This window comes from Apium graveolens, chromosome 8 (assembly GCF_009905375.1).
Source record: "Apium graveolens cultivar Ventura chromosome 8, ASM990537v1, whole genome shotgun sequence".
Taxonomy (NCBI): domain Eukaryota; kingdom Viridiplantae; phylum Streptophyta; class Magnoliopsida; order Apiales; family Apiaceae; genus Apium; species Apium graveolens.
Window position 1 is genome coordinate 117,090,227 of NC_133654.1, and position 22,491 is coordinate 117,112,717.

Below are 22,491 nucleotides of genomic sequence, written 5' to 3' on the forward strand. Positions count from 1 at the left end.
TTGGGGTGCATCCTCCACTGCGATCATATCTTTAACCAAGCCAGCTTCTTCCCAGCATTTCTTCATTGGGATTAAACTGCTATCGTATTTAAACTGATATAATAGATATATGAGACTGTATAGAACACAAGAGAGAAAACAAAAGAAAAGACATATTATTTCTGATGATTAGAGAACAGAACTCAGTACATTCAAATATACAAGCCAACAGTCAGCTACTGAACGTGCAAAAAACTAGAGCTGCAAACCAGCAACAGACTCCTACTAAACCTCCACACTATTCCCACTTATTCATTTTGTTCCTGGAATTACTGAACAGACCAAAGACTTATTCTTTGTGAGGTAGATGTGGCTTAACAGCTACTAAAATAAATATATTAATAACTAAATTTAAGATTATTCCAACATTCACCCCCATAATCTTAAATTTACGAAGCACATTCTCTTCGCCTGTGATGCACTTCTCACCACCATCAATTTTGATGCACTTTCTCATCAAAAACACTTTGGAGCACTTCTCTCCAAAAACACTTTGGAGCACTTTCTCTCCACAACTCCAAAGGAGTGGTTCTCCCTCGATCAATTGTGCCATCCTTTCTTCATCATTCTGAAATCTATATTTTTTTGCCAGATGCCCATATTTTTTACATTTATAGCACTGTGGCTTTCCTTTGTACCAGCAGTCTTTTTCTTCATGTCCCATCTTATGACAATGGTTGCATTGAACTTTGTTGCCTGTGCCTTTTGAGGATGAAGCTTTAGCTAATAGCAGTCCCACATTTTTTCCTCCAATTTCTTCCTCCCTCATTGATCTCCTTTGGTCCACGGCGTGAAGTGAATTGATCAATTCTGAAACAGTTAATTTCGAAAGGTCTTTAGTATATTCAAGTGAGGAAATTTTAGTTTCATACCTCTCAGGAAGAGTCACTAAAAGTTTGTCGACAACTCTTTGACTTGAGAAATCTCCACCCAGTAGTTTGATTTGGTTAACAATGGACATCAACCTACTCCCATATTTCTTGACGCCTTCATTATTTTTTATTCTCATCATCTCAAACTCTCTATTGAGGTTCAGAATTTGCGTCAGTTTGGTTTGTTGGTTGCCTTCAAATTCTTCCTTAATTTTTCTCCATGCTTCTTTAGGAGTATCACAACCCATAATAGTTGTAAAGATATCTTCCGACACAGCCGAATGTAGACATGAAAGTGCCTTTGCTTCTCTTGCCACTTCTTCATCACATTTTTTGATTTGGGCTGCCCACAAACTCATAGCTTTTAAATATGATTTCATTTTGATAGCCCATGAATTATAATGATCTTTTTTGAATAATGGAATAGAGACGAAGAAATTGTTTGATGCCATGGAAAATATTAAGGATAATATATATATGTATATGTGTATTTTTATAAGAGTTTTATAAGCCCTGGATCATATGGCTCTGATACCAGTATTGGGATGAAACTGCTATCGTATTTAAACTGATATAATAGTTATATGAGACTTTATAGAACACAGGAGAGAAAGCAAAAGAAAAGACATATTATTTTATGATGATTAGAGAACAAAACTCAATACATTCAAATATATAAGCCAACACTCAGCTACTGAACGTGCTAAAAACTAGAGCTACAAACCAGCAATAAACTCCTACTAAACCTCCACACTACTCCCACTTAATCATTTTGTTCCTAGAATTACTGAACAGACCAAAGACTTATTCTTTGTGAGGTAGATGTGGCTTAACAGCTACTAAAACAAATATATTAATAACTAAATTTAAGATTATTCCAACATTCTTAGCATAATAGCAGTCAAAGAATACATGTAATAATTTCTCCTCATCAATTTGGCACACAGGACGTGTAATTGAACATAATACTCCTTTATTCCTTAAAAGATACCTGATAGGTAAGTTATTCCTGCAGAACCTGCACATGAAAATCTTGATTTTATGAGGCAAATCAAGATTCCAGAGCCTATTCCATCCCATCCTCTCGATTCAACTACAGCGGTCACGTCTCCATTACGGTCGTACCAAAAGTGATATCCAGATTTAACAGAATACTTGCCATCAGCAGTAGCCGTCCATGCAACTCTGTCTTTGACTTGGTTTTGAGGAATTCGAGGTTGCAGAATACACGTGACGTCGTCATCGTAAAAAGTTTGGCGTATCTTATGCTCGTCCCACTCTTTAGAATTAGAACGGAAATATGCACTAACTTTATCCGTTCTGACACTATTAACATGATGATTCTCCACACAGAAATTTCTTTTTCCCCGTAGCCATTGATCACTGAAAATATTGATGTCATTTCCATCTCCTAAAACCCACTTGAATCCTTTACCTAACTCTTCTTTAGCCTTCCATAATCCGGTCCATATAAAGCTTGAGTTAGAACCTTTTTTCGCTATCAGCAAGTGGCCATCATGAAAGTATTTAGCTTTGTAGATTCTAGTGACCAGAGCATTAGGATTTGACATAAAATTCCATACATGTTTCCCTAGTAAAGCCAAGTTGAATCCAGTAAGACTCCTGAAACCCATCCCCCCTTTACTTTTTGCCATGCACATTCTCTCCCAAGCAAGCCATCGAACTCGTTTATTGTTGCTAGACTGCCACCAGTACCGGTTCATCATTCTTTCAATTTCTTGACTTAAGAATTTCGGGATTAAAAAATAAGACATGTAGTAAGAAGGTATTGACTGAGCAACATTCTTGATCATGACTGTTTTACCCGCTCGTGACAAAGTTTTATTACTCCATCCTTGAATTCTCTTCCACACTCTTTCTTTTAAAAAACTGAAGACCCGTTTCTTTGATCTCCCAACCAATAAAGGCAGCCCCAGATATTTGCTGTCTCCCAACGCATTCGAAACCCCCAGAATATCCGTTATCTCCTTTTATTTGTCATGCCTAACATTCGCACTGAAAAATATCCCTGACTTCTGATAATTGATCGCTTGTCCTGAATAATACTAAGAAGAATTTAACAGCCTTTTAACAGTGTCAGTTTCCTCCTTCGAGGCTTTGAAAAACATGAAACTATCATCAGCGAACAGGAGGTGAGTTACAGCTGGTGTTAGTGGACTGATTTTGCATCCATGTACATGCCCTGCTACTGCAGCTTCGTTAATATAATGAGACAACCCCTCGACGCATAGGAAAAAAAGGTAAGGAGATAATGGATCTCCTTGCCGTAAACCTCTGTTAGGAGTTATAGGGCCTACTAATGAACCGTTGAAGCACACCTTATATTGCACTGTAGTCACACAAAGTAGCATCCAACGAATCCACTTATCAGAAAACCCCATTACTTCCATTCTGTGTCTCAAAAAAGACCAATCAACGCAGTCATAAGCCTTACTTATGTCTAGCTTTAAGGCCACCTCTCCATCATTTCCAGACTTTTTCAGTTTCATGTGATGAATGATCTCAAAGGCCTTTATAGTATTCCTTCATCATCTCACACATCGCATCATGGTTATCAATCAAGTCCCCCGCATCATTTTTCAAATGAGCAATATGATTGAGTTTCTTTCTCGATGATGCCTGGGCATGAAAAAATTTTGAGTTAGTGTCTCCTTCCGTAAGCCAAAAAGCCTTTGCTCTTTGCTTCCAATATTGTTCTTCATGAAGCAATAAATCATTAAACTGATCTCTTTCCTCGAAATACTTTTTGACACCATCTTCATCTTCTCCATTAACAAGCTCATTCAGAACCTCTTTCTGTTTTCTGACTTTTTCTCTAAATTGGTGAAAGAAATTCCTTCCCCAGTTTGCCATAAAAGAAGAAACCGAAATAAGATTTGGTAGTAGATGAGTTGGAGATAAACCTTTCCAGAACATTGACACCTCTTCATGAAAAGTTTGCTCTTTTAACCACGTATTTTCAAATCGAAATCGGAACTGTTTTCTAGAAAAAGAGAAAGCTGCAAGGTCTAGTTTTATAGGATCATGATCAGAGTGAGTTTTGTGGATTACAGAGAGATTACATATGAGAAATTTATGCCACCATGTGTCCGTTGCAAAAGTTCTATCAAACCTCTCCCGCACATAATTCGGGGTGCCTTTGCTCTTTTCCCAAGTAAACTCGCCTCCAGTAAGAGCAAGTTCAGAAATAGAACAATCTTCAATAGTTGATCGGAACCCATCAAAGAGAGCTTGAGGATGAGGGTGAATCCCCTTTTTATCAGTGACATACAACATGTTATTAAAGTCTCCGAATATGCACCAGGGGATCTGATCCTGCCCTGCTAAGTCCCTTAAAAAATTGCAAGATTCCTGTCGACGAAAATACACTTGACATCGTCATCGTAAAAAGTTTGGCGTATCTTACGCTCGTCCCACTCTTTAGAATTAGAACGGAAATATGCACTAACTTTATCAGTTCTGACACTATTAACATGATGATTCTCCACACAGAAATTTCTTTTTCCCCGTAGCCATTGATCACTGAAATTATTGATGTCATTTCCATCTCCTAAAACCCACTTCAGTCCTTTACCTAACTCTTCTTTAGCCTTCCATAATCCGGTCCATATAAAGCTTGAGTTAGAACCTTTTTTCGCTATCAGCAAGTGGCCATCATGAAAGTATTTAGCTTTGTAGATTCTAGTGACTAGAGCATTAGGATTTGACATAAAATTCCATACATGTTTCCCTAGTAAAGCCAAGTTGAATCCAGTAAGACTCCTGAAAACCATCCCCCCTTTACTTTTTGCCATGCACATTCTCTCCTAAGCAAGCCATCGAACTCGTTTATTGTTGCTAGACTGCCACCAGTACCGGTTCATCATTCTTTCAATTTCTTGACTTAAAAATTTCGGGATTAAAAAATAAGACATGTTGTAAGAAGGTATTGACTGAGCAACATTCTTGATCATGACTGTTTTACCCGCTCGTGACAAAGTTTTATTACTCCATCCTTGAATTCTCTTCCACACTCTTTCTTTTAAAAAACTGAAGACCCGTTTCTTTGATCTCCCAACCAATAAAGGCAGCCCCAGATATTTGCTGTCTCCCAACGCATTCGAAACCCCCAGAATATCCGTTATCTCCTTTTATTTGTCACGCCTAACATTCGCACTGAAAAATATCCCTGACTTCCGATAATTGATCCCTTGTCCTGAATAATACTAATAAGAATTTAACAGCCTTTTAACAGTGTCAATTTCCTCCTTCGAGGCTTTGAAAAACATGAAACTATCATCAGCGAACATGAGGTGAGTTACAGCTGGTGTTAGTGGACTGATTTTACATCCATGTACATGCCCTGTTACTGCAGCTTCGTTAATATAATGAGACAACCCCTCGACGCATAGGAAAAAAAGGTAAGGAGATAATGGATCTCCTTGCCGTAAACCTCTGTTAGGAGTTATAGGGCCTACTAATGAACCGTTGAAGCACACCTTATATTGCACTGTAATCACACAAAGTAGCATGCAACGAATCCACTTATCAGAAAACCCCATTACTTCCATTCTATGTCTAAAAAAATATCAATCAACGCGGTCATAAGCCTTACTTATGTCTAGCTTTAAGGCCACCTCTCCATCATTTCCAGACTTTTTCAGTTTCATGTGATGAATGATCTCAAAGGCCTTTATAGTATTCCTTCATCATCTCACACATCGCATCGTGGTTATCAATCAAGTCCCCCGCATCATTTTTCAAATGAGCAATATGATTGAGTTTCTTTCTCGATGATGCCTGGGCATGAAACAATTTTGAGTTAGTGTCTCCTTCCGTAAGCCAAAAAGCCTTTGCTCTTTGCTTCCAATATTGTTCTTCATGAAGCAATAAATCATTAAACTGATCTCTTTCCTCGAAATACTTTCTGACACCATCTTCATCTTCTCCATTAACAAGCTCATTCAGAACCTCTTTCTGTTTTCGGACTTTTCTCTAAATTTGTGAAAGAAATTCCTTCCCCAGTTTGCCATAAAAGAAGAAACCGAAATAAGATTTGGTAGCAGATGAGTTGGAGATAAACCTTTCCAGAACAATGACACCTCTTCATGAAAAGTTTGCTCTTTTAACCACGTATTTTCAAATCGAAATCGGAACTGTTTTCTAGAAAAAGAGAGAGCTGCAAGGTCTAGTTTATAGGATCATGATCAGAGTGAGTTGTGTGGATTACACAGAGATTACACATGGGAAATTTATGCCACCATGTGTCCGTTGCAAAAGCTCTATCAAGCCTCTCCCGCACATAATTCGGGGTGCCTTTGCTCTTTTCCCAAGTAAACTCGCCTCCAGTGAGAGCAAGTTCAGAAAGAGAACAATCTTCAATAGTCGATCGGAACCCATCAAAGAGAGCTTGAGGATGAGGGTGAATCCCCTTTTTATCAGTGACATACAACATGTTATTAAAGTCTCCGAATATGCACCAGGGGATCTGATCCTGCCCTGCTAAGTTCCTTAAAAAATCGCAAGATTCCTGTCGACGAGCTCTTTCTGGAAATCCGTAGAAGCAAGTTAATCTCCAAACATGGAGATTTCTTTCCATTACATGAACATCAATGTGATTTGAGGAAGAATTCACAATCTTACAGCTAAAATTATTCCTCCAAAAAACTGTCAGGCCACCTCCTCGACCAACTCTATCTACAGCAAAGTAATCTGCAAAGCCAAACTTCAAGCATAATTCTGCTCTACTATCACCTGTTACTAAAGTTTCTGACAAAAATAACAAAGCGGGTTTATGAGACTAAATTAAGTCCCCGAGAATCCGAACTGCGCAAGGGTTCCCCATCCCCCGACAGTTCCAGCTTAACAGAATCATTGCGGCTGGCTAGCTTGCTTAGTAAGCTTAGCTAAAACATGATGAGAGGATGCTGGACAATCCGTTTCAGAAAGAACAGCTTCCGTATGTGTACCCTTTATGATTTTCGAACTATCATTTGTATCCATTGCATTGTTTGATGTTGGCCCACTTCTCCTTCTCTTCCTATATTCTATATTCAGCCCACTACTTTTCTCCTCCTCAGGCCCAATATAATAAATTGAATTTTGGATAACTCCCGCTAATACATATGGTGATATCTGACTTTCCGCATACACAGGATTTCTAACCATAATTGGACCAGAATCCCTTGAAACTCGTCTTACAGTTTTTTTTTATTTTGTCCTCCTGAATTCTCACCCGTGAAACCTGGGCCGTCATTATCTCCCCCCATTTTCGCCTCCCAATCCGTATCTCCCTCTTCCTCAGCCACTTGCTCGTCCCCTATCCGGCCACCCTTCTCGGAGGCGCCCTTAGCCAGACACCCCACTCCCTAGCCACTTCATCTCCCCTTTTGTCCATGAATCTCCTACAGAATCTCTCAGTATGTGTTACAAGTCCACACGAAAAGCAGAAATCTCCGAGTCTTTCATATTTACAAGTAACTGTAAATTCCGAACCATCTTTTCTTTTAATTTTCTTTATCTATTCTTCTTCTTGTCTTTAAATTTTTACCCAACTTTTCATAACCTAAAGTTATTTTACATTTATAAAGATATATTTTGCCTACCAATTTCAACCTATATTATCTCTCTATATTAAACAATATTTTTTAGTTTTTTAGGAAAAAGTAATGTATTCTCATCATTTCTATTATAATTTAAATAATATATTTGTAATTGTTATTCTGAATTGGTTCTCCATATTACTACATAGCCTATTATCTCAAAAGAAACGTTGACTGCCAATTTTTGAGAAACTGATTATTTGGAGAATTAAGATGTCGCATACACTTTCAATGATGATGGCTCCCCTACTTTAGACATGCCTAGAGATATTTTTTATTCAAATGAGAAATTAGTTTAATGATATTTTGGTGATTAGTTGCTGGAATAAAAACAAGGATGGTTTGGCCAACACTAGGTCGTAGAATCCATCTATTTCTTTTATAATATTGAAAAATTTACAAATAAAAAGATTAAATATTCTTTTCCAATAATATTTTTATAATCATCTACTTTACATGTTAGCTTTTATTACTATTTGTAGTAAACTACCAAAATCAACCGGGAATCATTATTCATGTCTTACCCAGAGATGTGTTTCCAAGTTTGTTTATGGTGGTTGAATATGTATAATTACTCCTTAAGGAAGAATACTAAGGTTTCATTACTCCTTATCAAGTGTCAACTTATACCTCTCATATAAGTGTCTACTGTATTGTACTTAGTTAGTTATATGGATCGAGCGTTAACTGTTGGAAAACAAGTTACACAATTAGGTTAGGGTTTTCATACGCATGCAAACCAGGTCTATCTATAAATCAGGCACTACAAAAAATCTGATCTTTACCTACCACTACAAGAAATATGCCCATTTGCGACGAAATTTTTACACTGCAAATCGTCGCAATTGGGCCAATTGCGACGAAAAATATTCGAAGTTTTTGCTCAAGTCTTAAGTTCAAATTTTCATCACAAGTAAACATTTCGTCATAAGTATCAATTTTGTCACAAATATGCATTTCGTCATAAGTAACCATTTTGTCTTAAGTAACCATTTCGTCATAAGTACCAATTTCGTCACAAAGTTAAGAAAAACGTCGCAAGTTAGGGGAAGTGGAGCCCACTTTTAGCTGGCTAATAACTAAACTTCTGACGGTATATTCCGTCATTTATTCCTAATTTATTCCTAATTCACGTTATTAGTAATAAAATCATTTATCTGTATTTAGCATGTTACAATTTGTTGCTGCTCCTCAGCGGATAAACTAGGTCAGTCTCCATCTATTATTTAATTTTGATTTAAATATAACAATTCAAGTTATTTTTAAAGAGATGGATTGTCTTTTCTCCTGAGTTAGATGTGAACAAGTATTACGGCATTCCAAGTGTTTGTAGGATTGTGTGAAAGAAAACTATGTATATAATTATTTTTTTATAAATAGTTCAATTTTCTAAATTAGTTTGATGATTATGGAAAGATTTTCATTTTTGATTCTTGACAAATATGTAAAGAAGTGTACTTGATAAACCCAAACAAAGATTGGTATTTTAGAGTGAACTTGGATCCCAGACCGCTGAATTCCAAATGAGAGAATGTGGCTACTCGAATTGTTAGTAGTTATAATCTTGCATAAGCTATTAAGGCCATGTTTGTTTAATGGTATTAAGGACGGGATAAGATTATAATCCCTTAAATTTTCCAATCCAATGTTTGTTTTGTAAAAAATTAGTGAAGAGTTATCCAAGGATTACAATCCTTTAAATTATCATATCACATGTTTGTTTTGTTGGAGTAGAGGATAGGACTATAATCCCATCTAATGCTTGGTGGGAGGAGGTATTATTTTATCCCCTCCTATAAGTCATCTTTTAAAAGATTATAATCCCCTCATTGTTATCCCATATGAAACAAACGTAGGATTGGAAAATTTAAAGGGCTATATTCCAATCCCAAGTACTATCCCACAAAACAAACATATGATAAAGTTTTAAAGGATTATATTTCAATCCTATACTTAATCCTTCCAAACAAACTTAGGATATGATTATTTAATCCACGGGACTAATTTTGATGGGATTAATTATCCTCGGATTATTATCCTGGGATTATAATCCCATGAAACAAATATGCCTAAGTGTGTTAATAGACTATGTCCTTGTAGATTTTTTTATTTGGAATTTAATAAGTTTTATTGCTCTAAAAAAATCACAAAACTTTTTTCAATACCAAAAGTAAATTAGGTTGGTTTAAATGTGAAGGACCTTAAGGTGTTTAATTATAAATTTGCTAACCATTTTTGAACGACAAAGAAAATGATATATGAGACAAGTTTACTTCTTTTGCATAAATATACGAGTCAATTTCTTTAAGAATTTAAGGAACTATAGAATACAACCAGATAAGTAATTATTAACATAACACTATCACAATATTGATATATATAAACAAAAGTGGGTTATTTAATATACTTACACTCCTGCTCCTTGAGAATCAATGGTCTAACAGTTGGTGAGGAACCACTCATATTATATTGAACTTTTTAGAGAATATGCAGATAGTTCAAACTTTAAACTCATTTTTGTTTTGATGTAAATTAAGAAAATAGGTGTTTTCCAAATAATGGAAATTTAAAGTGGCATCCTGATAAGAAATCTATAACCATAAATTGTGTGTTAAATCTCAGAAGTTTATGCTAAACGATTTCGAGTCTGAAGACTGTTGTGTTGGGAATAATAGTTAGAGGCACCTTAATTCTATTAAATCTCTTGTTTAATCTTTTGAAATATGTGATGTAAAAATCATAAATGTGTTTACTTAATGTCTTAAAAGAGTACATGTTATTCACTTCTATGTTATAAAGATTAATCAAGTGAGAAAATTGAGATCCATAAAAACTTCCTTTGTTTGTTATTTCCTTATCATTAAATTATATATTCTTGTCCAGTAGAAAAAGCATCCCTGACTGCCTAAATATTTAATTTAAAATAGAAAATCTAAATGTATTAAGTTGGCATTTGTTTTAGTTATGCTAATATTATTAAATGACACTGTATTCTGTGGACACAATGTTAGTTTTCTTTTTTCTTGTAACAAGTATACCAAATAACTTATTACTTCAACTCTTATACAATCAGGTCAGACATGGATCGATCATGGATAGATATACCAGATAAGTTATCTCCAGATTATGTGAATGGTATCACTGAATTTGTATCTGTGGCGGAGAAGCGTTTGGATGCTACATGGATGGTGTTATGTCCTTTTTGTCGATGTATGAATAAGAAATTATAAAACATTAATGTGATTAAGTTACACTTACTTTTCAATGGTTTTCTTGATACTTATAAGATATGCTATTATCACGGGGAACAAATTGATGAAATAGAAGATGAAATGTTTTTTAATCATGAGGATGCATATGTAGATGACGAACCTAATGACTTGGTTGTGGGACTTCATGACAATATTGGAAGTATGTATTTTAACATAGGCCCAACTAGTGATTTTGTTTACTAATCTTTATTTAATGCGAGCCACAAATATGATACCTTGTTCAAATCTCTACATAAGCCTTTGTATGGAAATTTTAAAGATTTTTCACTTTTAAGTACAGTGGTTAAGTTGATGAACATAAAGGTGCTTAACAAATTAACAGATAAAGCATTTGATGATATTCTAAACCTTTTTAAAGAAATATTGCCTGAAGGTAACCATTAATTGTCCAGAAATTTATAAGCAAACAAGAAAACTTCTATGTGAAGTGGGCTTAGGGTATGAGCAAATTGATGTTTGTCAGTATGATTGTGTTATATTTTATGGCGAGAATGCAAATTCCTTGGCATGTCCAGTGTGTAAGTCTAGTCGTTGTGTTCGAAAAAAAATTCCTCATAAATGACTTAGATGGTTCCCTATCAAGGATCGATTAAAGAGGTTGTGTAGCTCTAAACATACCTCTAAAGACATGCGATGGCACAAAGAAGTGCATAAAAATGAAGATGGGATATTGCGGCATCTTGCTGATGGAAAGGCTTGGAAACATTTTGATAGTGTGTATCTTGACTTTGCATTAGATTCCAGGAGTGTGCGAATGGGGTTATCATCAGATGGCTTTAACCCTTTTCCAATATGACATCAACCTATAGTTTATGGCATGTGATATTGATACCTTACAATATACCACCTTGGGCTTCTCCAAACGGGATAAACTACCTCATGTCTTTATTAATTCCAGGGCCAAAATCTCCAGAAAAAGACTATGATGTTTTCTTGAAGCCATTAGTTAAAGATCTATGGGATGGTATCGATGCATATGATTCATTTGGAAAGTGTAGGTTCAAATTTAGAGCTACAGTCATCTGGGCCATTATTGATTTTTCAGCTTATGCATATTTGTCTGGCTTGATCACAACTGGAAAATTAGTATGTCCTGTCTGTCTAGAAGATACAAGATCTGAAAGAATAACTGACAAACAATATTTTATGGGTCATCGATGTTATTTGAATATCAATCATTCCTGGAAAAGGAGCAAAGAATACGATGGATCTAGTGAGTTACGTGGGCCTCAAACTTTTAGTGGTGAAGATATTTTAAAACAGTTGCATGAAGTTCTGATTCGTACAACTGGTAAAGTACCAACTAATGTTCCGAGAAAAATAAAGCATGGGGGAACAAATTAAATTGGAGGAAAAAGATTATTCTATTTGACTTGCCATATTGGTCAACGCTTTTATTGCGTCACAATCTAGATGTGATGCATATAGAGAAAAATGTTTGTGATAACATTATAGGAACACAATTAGATATTGAAGGTAAATCAAAAGATAACTTAGAAGCCCGTAAAGATTTACAAGATTTAAATATTCGTGTAGAGCTTTGGTTGAAAAAGTCCAGCAATGATAAATTTGAAAAACCTCATGCCAGCTACACTTTGACGAAAGAAGAATGCAAAAGTTTTTGTAAATTCATTCGAAGTGTGAGAATACCAGATGGATATACTTCAAATATAAGTCGATGTGTAACTGATAATGACAAGTTAAGAGGGATAAAAACTTATTACGGTCATGTTTTGCTTCATAAGATATTACCAGTTGCCATACAACCCTTTCTTACTAAGAATATTCGAGGAACTCTAATTGCACTATGTCAATGTTTTCAAAAAATATGTGCCAAAACAGTGAGAGTTTCTGATATTAAGGAACTAAAGGAAGGAATTATAATAATCTTGTGTAAATTGGAGAAGATTTTCCCCTGCATTTTTCACCATAATGGTACACCTTTGCGTGCACTTACCAGATCAAGTTTTGCTAAGTGGTCCTGTTGTATTGAGATGAATGTTTGGTTCAGAACGTCACATAGGTTTATACAAGAGATATGTAAGAAATATGGCTCGACCAGATGGCTCAATTGCTCAAACTTTTGTTGTTGATGAAGCTATAAGCTTCTTGTCAAGATATATTTCAAACATAGAGACAAGATTTAAAAAACCTGAGCGCAACTGTGATTTACCTTCTCTAAATTATAGTATGGACATTTTGAAGTCAAATGTTCGTCCAGTTGGGGCTTCAAACCGCAGTTGTAAAACTCAGATTACCTGACGAGTAATCGGGGGAGTTTTTGGATTCAAATCTATTTCCGATGTGGCTTTGGTGTAATTGATTATAACTCTCTTTTTCACTTGACTCGGGTCAAATTCAGACAAAATTCAGATTACTCGAAAAAACTCGGATGACATGGAAAAATATGGTTTAAGTATTTATAGTGTTAAAATAATTGTAAAATACAAGCCAAAATTAAAAAATAAATAAAGTATTTATGTTGCATATCATTTGAAAACTATTACAAGTTTAATGCATACTAAAATTAAAAGTTATCACTAGTTTAATTTTTTTTGAGTTTTATATCTAAGTACTCTTTCAAGATACACAAAAATATAATGAATTATCTAGTATATCATTTATAAAATATTTGAAGTTGAATAGATACTACCATTAAAAATAGTATTTTATTTCATACGAGGTTCTAGCCGAGCATTCTTTTTGAGTACTCTCGGGGTACTCCGAGTGCTATTTTATACCTTCGTCGAGTAAAAATGAGTACCGATTTGTAGAACACCGCTTTTAATCGATTGTTTATAAATTCACGTCTTAACCAACTTTTCTCAAAATTCAAGTATGGACTTTACATATATTGTCGAGCAACCGATGTTTTATATCATGAGAACCTAGATCCTTAACAAATTTTAACATACATTTTTTTTAATCTTTACTTGTTAGTTATTTTCATATTAATATACTATTATTAATTACTATCATTGATTACATTTGGGCATAAACTATGAGACAAAAAAATTAGTACCTAATAGGATATTTTCAAAAGTTCTATTTTTGTTCGATCCCCTCATATATATGCATAAATTATCTTAAAATTAATTATATATTTATTCTATCAAACTAATTTAAATTAATACTAATTTTTAATATAAAGTATTTAATATCATTAAGAAATGTATGGTTAGGTTTTAAGCAAATTTTTATATCCTATTCCCCGATGGGAAAATGTACATTTAGATACTAAGAGGGAAAATATTTTGGATTTGGGGCTCAAGTTTTCCACCAAAATTTTTAATCTTTTTAACTTATGTTGATAACTAATTACACATTAACTTACCCCATAAAACTTCCATTCACCTTATCACTCTTACCCACAAACATAAATCACTTCAGTGCTCCAAACACCCATTTTCATCAAACCCACCCTAGTCCAAATGAAAGATTTTTTTATACTCAGATAGATAATTTACCATATAGTATGTTATGTGTTATATATTCTTAGGTTGTGTAAATATTCTTAGGCATATTCTTTTATTTTATAGCAGTGTTATTTTTAGGTTGTGTAAATATGTATCAAATAATGGTAGGTAAATATAATCAAATGTGGTAGTTATTATAAAAATATGTACTCAATAATTTTAACCATGCTTTAGTGGAATATTATTAATTTTTTTAAATTAAAAAAAATATATTTTTTTAAAATTATTGTGTGTGAGATTGAGTATTTAAATTTAAAACTTTATGTTTGTTTAGTCAAAACTATTACCCTCAATGTATAAAGTTTTATTTGTTAAGTAGTTTGAGATTTATTGGTGGTTAGGCTTAATTATTCATAAATTTTGCACCAAAATAATATAATGTTTACTTTACTTAAAATATTTCTTAAAAAATTGTTAAAACAATAGTTGAACTTTATGTTAGTATATAAAATTAACATAGTATGATTGAAAATATATTTTTAAACCTAGATGTCAAAAGGTGTTGTTGATATATTTTATGGTAATTGTAAATATTAGTAGGTATGTCTTTTATAAAGTAAGTATAAGTCTTTTTTTTAATTTGTTAGCATTGTTTTTAGGTTGTGACATTTTTAGGTTTTGTTAGTTACAAAAAGTATTTTAATGATCTCTAAATCTAAAAAATGTTGCAGTAATTATAAAATATGTATTAAATAATTTTGATTATGCTTTACTTGAATAACATTTAATTTTCTAAATTTTAAAAGCATGTAATGTGATACCCAACTTTTGGGACAATAATTAGCCTAAATATCTAAAACTCTAAATTTTATTCATAAAAACAATTAGTTTTTGTTGTCCATAAAACTATAAAATCCGACACAGAAATAAAGTCATAAAAGCTAAAAATAAAGTCAAATAGTGGAAAGTCACCTCCAATACAAACATAATCACTAAAATATTATTCTTCCAATTAAAACCACCTTTAAGATGTCCCAAAAGTTAAGAACATGAAGTAATGAGTCAAAAAGCCAGCAAGAAAAAAAATTCTACACTAGTGGATCAAGTATGATAATTTCATAAAACCAAAATCATTGTCCAAAATCCATATGACATAAAATATAATTTAATTTCACAGCTTGCTAAGGCCACAAATAGTTGGTGACATACTATGAAAAGGTCATCATAATTTATGTCAATAATGCAGCCGTTTACCAAGGCCTTGATCCATAAATTTTAAAAAAAAGAAGAGCAAAAATATTTAAAAGATTTCAACCAAAATATTTCCAAGTAATTACTAACCTAATTTATACAAGTAGAGCAAACACATTGAATCCAACTTGTGGGAATGTCGGAAAATTAATACATAATACACAACAAAACAGAATAAAAGAGAACAACCTTTTAGATTTTAAAGCATAAGTTAGATAGTCTATTCATTTTATTTTAACACTCACTAATAAATTATCTGTGATTACCCAAATAAGTTAATATAGAATAATAGCAGATAATATTAAAATAGCAATTATGATAACAATACATAATAATCATAATATTATTAAAATATGCATGTTAGTGAAAATATTATATAAAATAATAATATTATAATAAAACATATCCATGCACACCTGTATATAATTATATCAAATGACAACATAAATTATTAACCTGACACCTACATAAATTAATAAAATTATAAGATTCTTACCATAAATTATCTTATCTAAGATAAATGACTAATTTAAAAATATGGTATTTAAATATTTAAAAAAATTAAAAATAGTTATGTATTGTATCAAATAGCAAGTATGCAAGCATTTAAAAGAACTTGACATCTATATAAATTAAATGTATTAAATTAAAAAAAGTAAAGTGTTTGAGATTCAATATTTTAGGATTTTGAGAGTTGACCCCGGAAATTAGAGTTCTAGCCACCAGTTCTCCATTCTTCAACCTTCATCCATCAAGCCCCTTTCGCTCTCCCATCTCCTCCATTATTTATATATTATTTTTTTAACAAAACCAAGATCTGATCGCTTTCGGGTGAGATCTTGTCGAGTACCTTGTTATCAAGGTTGTTAGTGGTGCCATCTTTTTCGGATGCTAGTGTTTTATGTCATGATGTTCTTCTTTTCTTTTTTGCCGCTTTCGGTAGTCGCTCTGAGAAGGATTTATATGATATCTTTGGAGATTCGTAAGGCTTGTATCAAATCTGGGACGGTGGTGGATATAGCAAAATCTTACCTTTCACAACAAAAAATTGTTCGTATTTTAGAGGTTTTGTTACTTTAATATCAGTTGATATAAGTGATAATTTTGAACATTGAGCTAGAGATGGTGCTTATCTAAAGGTCAATTGTGTTACTACTAGTTTTAGATTTGATATAGGTTGGATTACTCGAGATGTCATTGTAATACTTTTTAGTTTAAAGAATTTGAATATTCTATGTGTTAAACAATCCGAAAACAAAACACCTATTTGGTTAGCTCGATATTTATTTCACAATCAGGTTGGAGTTCAAGTTCGGGAATTTATTCCATCTGTGGTTTAGTATTTTAATGAATTTACACTCTTATTCGTCAAAAAAATGTATTAAAGTTAGTATACAAAAGTGAGAAAACACATTTTAAGAGAAAGTTAGAAGAAAACAGATGAGAACTAGAATTACCTGAGAAAGAAGATGATGTGCAAGAAATAAAATAGGTGAGACACCTATATTTATTTACAAATTTAACCTACTGCCCTCCTAATATTATCACCCACTATTTTAAAATTACCCATATCTTATCTCTGAGGTATTTTTTTACCATGTAAAATACACATGTAAACATATAAAATAATATATAATTATTTTAAAGAATTTTAGAACCTAAAGAAATGTATTATTCAAATTTATATTTTTTAACTACAATTAACTTAAGTTATATATATATATATTTACAAAGAAAAATACTGGTTATTACATGTACTCTTTGGAAAATTATGATATTGTATTAAAATTGAGAGTGAGTATTTAAATATAAAAGTTTTTTATTTTTCTTGTCAACATCTTTACTCTGAATGTATAAAGTTTTATTTTTTAAGTAATTGTTCACAAAAATTTGCACCCAGATAAAATAATGTTTAGGTTTATTCGACATTAATTCAAAAAGAGTTAATACAATTGTTGGATTTTATGTGATGTATGAAACTGACATATGGATGTGGTTGAAAAGTACATTCTTAAAGCTAAATGTTAAATGGTGTTGTTAAATGTTGTTGTTAAATGGTGATATTAATGGATGTGTCCTTTAGAATTTAGGTTTTTATAAAAGTGGGTATGTTTGTGAGGAAGTTTGTGACAAAATATCATAGTTATAATCTCTATGTATGTTAGACTAGATTATGTGTTTATATAAATCATGTTTATTAAGGTTTTAACAAATGTCAATAATATTAGTTTAAAGAGTAGTGCTATAGGTACCAAACTGGGTATTAACTCACTAGAAGACAAGCTGTTAAATACAACCTAAAAAAATCCGTGTTATTTAACCGCACATGTGGTATTTATCAATGTTTCCGTCGTATTTATGCTAAATGAGACGGAAAGGAAACCGTGGCTTTCGTAGCGGTCACTTTTAATATATGCGTGAAATTGATGGCTTTATATTCGATGGATATTCGGTTATATTTACCAAATATTAAATTCGACCGAATTTTTTGTCATATTAATAAATTTTGAAATTTTACTTAAAAAATTTAAATTTTCCCTCCAACTATTATGCTGAATAACATAACCGTTCTTGTACAGAAAATATAGAAAAATGGAGAAAATAGAGCAATACATGAGTCATACAATACAATATGGAAATATCATTGATAGTTCTCTTGACTCTAGCATTAACTAAAATTATTCTCAACTAACAACACAAAAAATGAGAAATGGAAGATAATAGGTAACTTAAGAAAATTATTAACTTAGTTATTTCTTTATAAATGACAACACTTATCTTATGTTTTTCCTTTCTAGAAACTAACAATTGTTTTATACTATTAATTTCTTGAAGGATTTTGTTATATTACATGTTATTGTGTGCTGGTGTAAATCCTTGTAAGTTGTAAAATATAGTATTGTTCTTGTGCTTATTTTAAAGATGTTGATATATTTTATCTTATGAGTTTTTAATGAGAAACCTTGTAGCACCAAATACAGCTACTTAGACAAGAAAAAATTCGTTAGTGTCTACTTCCTAGAAAAGTAAAGCAGGGGAATTTCTACTACCTAGAAAATTCGTTAGTGGTTGTACACGTATTTATGATATGAACTTGTTTATAACTAAAAGTTATTGTTTAGAGAGCAAAACTATGTTCAACTAAAATTCCCATTCTTTATTGTTTGATCAATTTGACAAACACAGACTTATATGTTGCTATATATTGTGCTCAGAAATCAACTAGCTCAAGCATGCATTTCATATTCTATAGACTTCTCTCCTTGCAAGTTAAAATAAATATTTGTATAAGGCCTGATGTAAGCGGTTGATAAAAATACATACCCGCATACGGTTAGCGGTTAGCTGCTTTAGGCATCCAAAAAGTGCCCTTCTGATTTTTTTCTCGTGGGTAGCATGAAAAATTCGACGAGTGTTAGCATCCGCCCTTCGTTTTTCTCACACTCCTACAAGAAGCTAAAAGACAAATAAATGAATTATAAGTTTCTTCTACTATTAATGTTAAACTCTGAGTATATCTTCATCCCTTCAACTATAATTTTTATTTATGTTATTATATTTAAAATGGCCTGCAAAAAATTTTCTGGGCTACTATACTTTCTCTTTAGGAGATTTAAGATTGACAACAGTAAATCGTTGATAGAAAAAGAAATTTCCTGACGAAAATGACATATGGCTTCGCACCAGTAGTGTGCAATAAATTCTTCCACTTTTGGTTTTCTGTATTTTGCGTGGACATAGCCCAAATTTGGCAGAATCCAACCAATCGCAAAGTGCATTCCATGAAATCACTTTTTAAATTCTTCCACTTTTGGTTTTCTGTAGTTTTCTGTATTCTGAACTCTTTTATTAACTTGTCTTAACTCCCATGAAATCATTCTTTTTAAATTATTCTTCAAATGCGCTTTCACTTTATAACGTCCTACTTCCACGGGAACCCCCTCTTCATAGTCGTAGTATCTCTTAATCTAGCAGCATTTTAAATTAGTACTAGATAAACTGCTTAAATTAAAACTAGGAACTAATTTTTTAAGTTTGTAATGATTATTATCATAATGAAAACTACAATAAAAACAGGCAAAACACTATAGCCTCTCGAATTTTTATCATGGAAAGGTTGATATCCATCAATTGCAAGACCTAACCTGGCATTTTGAAATCTTTTATCAAACTATTTCCATTCATCTCTTTCAACATGGTGTGTTATTTATCCCTCTACCACGTCCGTAACTTTATGCAATCTCATATACTCAACGGTGTGCTTTGACATGAATAATCTTTGTAGTCTTGGAGTCAGGGGAAAGTACCTTAGGATCTTCTTTGCTACTCATACTTGTTTTGGATCTTTCTGAAATTTATACCGATCTTCCCCATATATATCACAAACTAACTTTTCAGGATCAGCATCTTCCTTGTAAAATAACAAGTAGTCAATCTCGCAAGCACCAATCTTTTCATATTTTAAATGTAATTCATGAACCATATTTTTCACATTTTGGTAAGTCTCAGGCAATGTATGTGGACTAGGAAACACATATCGGATTAGCTTAAGTAACTCATGAAAACCCTTTTGACTATAACTGTACATATTCTTGAAGTGAAATAATTTAGTGATAAAAGATAACTTTGAATACTCTTCACAATTTGGATATAAAGGCACTGAAGAATTACTTACTACTTTGTAAAATTTAGTCGCTTCCTTATTTGGTTCTTCTTCAACATTTGGGAATCGATATTGTTCCCCAATATCTCTCAAAATTTCAAATACATCATACATATCTTCATCCTCATTATCATTATGGTTTTCACTCATTCCAGCAGCAGAATGACCAAGTCGTTCAACCTTTTCACCACGATTATATCATATAGTATACACCTCAATAATACCATTCCGATACAAGTAAAATTTAACGTCATCTTCAGTGATTCATGCTAAATATTTACATTTATTGCAAGGACATCCTATTCATCCCCTTTTCTTTGTTCTTTACGCAAATTCAATAAAATAATCCACACCTCTCTTGTATTCATCAGTTATACCACCTCTGCCACCAAACCTACATTTCATCCAATTCCGATCCGACGACATATACGTGTAAAAAACTTATATAAATGAAATTTAAGGGGCAGAACATAATCATAAAGTGATATCATATCTCGACATGATATAAAAATGCATATACATCATACACGTTTACATACTCACTGAAACAATACATAAACAATTAAAATATCTTAAATCAAGCAGATTATGCAATTAACTATATATACCTCTTTGCTTGAGAAGAATTGGATCTGATGGACGTGATTTGCCACAGAGTTTCAATACAATCGATGTAATTGAGTTGAATTGATGAAATTACAGATACATGAGCGGCTAATTCGATTAGTGCTATTATCAGTCAGCCGGCCGTTGCTAACAATTCTGAGGTTTCAGCTATTTCGAGTAATAAAAATTTTAGAATTAAAAAAATAATATTTTATCTAAAATATTATTTTACCCCTGTTAATTTTTTAACCAAAAAATCATTCTTATCATTAGCTATTAAAATTTATCCCATTTTAATTTTATCCTATATTTGGAGGTTTAAAATTCATGACAGTTTAAAAACTAGAATGAAATTTTTATTAAAAATTGTAATATATATATAGAAAATTTGTATAGAAGAAAAAAGTTTTAAAATATTATTTTTCAAAACAGAAGTTTATGAATTTTATTTAGTTTCTCTCATTTTATTTTAATTGAACAATGAGGGATTCATTTATTTCAACTATCCCAAATGACAATTTAAAATTTAAAATTTTTTGAAAGTGTATTTGTATTAGTCGAGTTTTAGTTATTAGGGGGACTAATTACTAATATAATAATTCATATATATATATATATAATTTTAAGAGTTTCTGTTACTCGATTATACACTTTTTTAAAATAAAATTTAAAGAAAAAGTGATGTGAGGTTTGATTTTTCATTTCAATTTAAATTAAAGAAATTAAATTTTTAACCAAACATTTAAAGTGTTTGATACATTACTATTTTATACACGTTGCTATAAGTGTTATAACAGGTTTAACATTCTTTTAGTATAAAAATCATGAGAACCAATAATTTACATTTTAAAAACTAAAAGTTATGTTTAATAAAAAAGTAATAATTTAGGTGTTAAATAAAATATTAGGCTAGATACGATTGAATGGGTGGAGTTTAATAATGAGTTAAAAATGACAGATTCTATTATATTGAATAATTTCGTCATATAAATCTATTCTGTCATATTAATCTTGCCCAAAAATTGAGATGGAAACACATGTTAATGTTGACTTTTTAATCGGTCAAATTTATAAAAAAGTCAAAAGTCAACCATGCACCACCATCAATGACACCTAATCCAACACATTTAGCCGCATAAAATTTCCGTTGCATTTAATCGATCTAATATAAGGTTTATTCTTGCAGTAAATTTTGGTCCCTAACCATGTGGCATTGGTGACTTGCAATTTCTAAGGATATTAGTGGGAGAAATTAGAATGCAAGGGGTTCACTATTAATAATTGAGTTCTAGTCAATCAAACCAGGGCATATGGCATTTGAGAACCATTTTGGGTACGAATTTTGTACCTCTAAAATTATTGTAGAATAAATATAGGTGTCTATTCATTGTCTACCCAAATGAACTATAGGAAAAGGTTAACTTAAAATAAAAGGTAGACATAAATCTAAGGCATTATTTCAACCTACACCCAACTAATACACCCAACTAATGTGCACCCTCCTACATAAAATCTCAGCTTATCTTCCGAGTTTTTAATTTGATTTTTTTGTTTACTAGTATATATTTTTCAAATTCGACTTCTATTTTTCTCCTCTGTCAACCATGATTTTGCATTTCAAGTTTGTAGTCTAAAATTCGTTTCTAGTGGAGTAGGCCCGGAGATGATCAAATACAAACTAAAAACCAATCTAACCACCACATTAATCTAATCTAATGGCCCACTACATACTACATGCACCACACAGTTTAAGGTTAAACTGCAACCTCC

The 22,491-nt window shown here is 32.3% G+C and overlaps 2 protein-coding genes across 2 annotated transcripts; both read right to left on the bottom strand.

Annotated features, from left to right (window-relative positions):
• Positions 1-3,434: 3,434 nt before the first annotated feature.
• Positions 3,435-4,208, bottom strand: LOC141679913 (uncharacterized). Its single transcript, XM_074486275.1, has one exon. The coding sequence runs from the start codon at positions 4,206-4,208 to the stop codon at positions 3,435-3,437; it is 774 nt and encodes a 257-aa protein (XP_074342376.1).
• A 1,386-nt stretch (positions 4,209-5,594) lies between these two features.
• On the bottom strand, positions 5,595-7,079 carry LOC141679915 (uncharacterized). The gene is made up of 3 exons (XM_074486276.1): positions 6,881-7,079; positions 6,142-6,680; positions 5,595-5,906 (listed from the first exon to the last, which is right to left on the bottom strand). The coding sequence occupies exons 1-3, from the start codon at positions 7,077-7,079 to the stop codon at positions 5,595-5,597; spliced, it is 1,050 nt and encodes a 349-aa protein (XP_074342377.1).
• Between the last annotated feature and the right edge of the window lie 15,412 nt (positions 7,080-22,491).

Coding starts and splice junctions, on each gene's coding strand:
- LOC141679915 (XM_074486276.1), bottom strand. CDS start 7,079: ATGGTTAGAAATCCTGTGTATGCGGAAAGTCAGATATCACCATATGTA. Junction 6,681..6,880: donor TAGTTCGAAAATCATAAAGG/GTACACATACGG, acceptor TATTTTTGTCAG/AAACTTTAGTAACAGGTGAT. Junction 5,907..6,141: donor TTCCCATGTGTAATCTCTGT/GTAATCCACACA, acceptor TCACAAATTTAG/AGAAAAGTCCGAAAACAGAA.
- LOC141679913 (XM_074486275.1), bottom strand. CDS start 4,208: ATGTTGTATGTCACTGATAAAAAGGGGATTCACCCTCATCCTCAAGCT.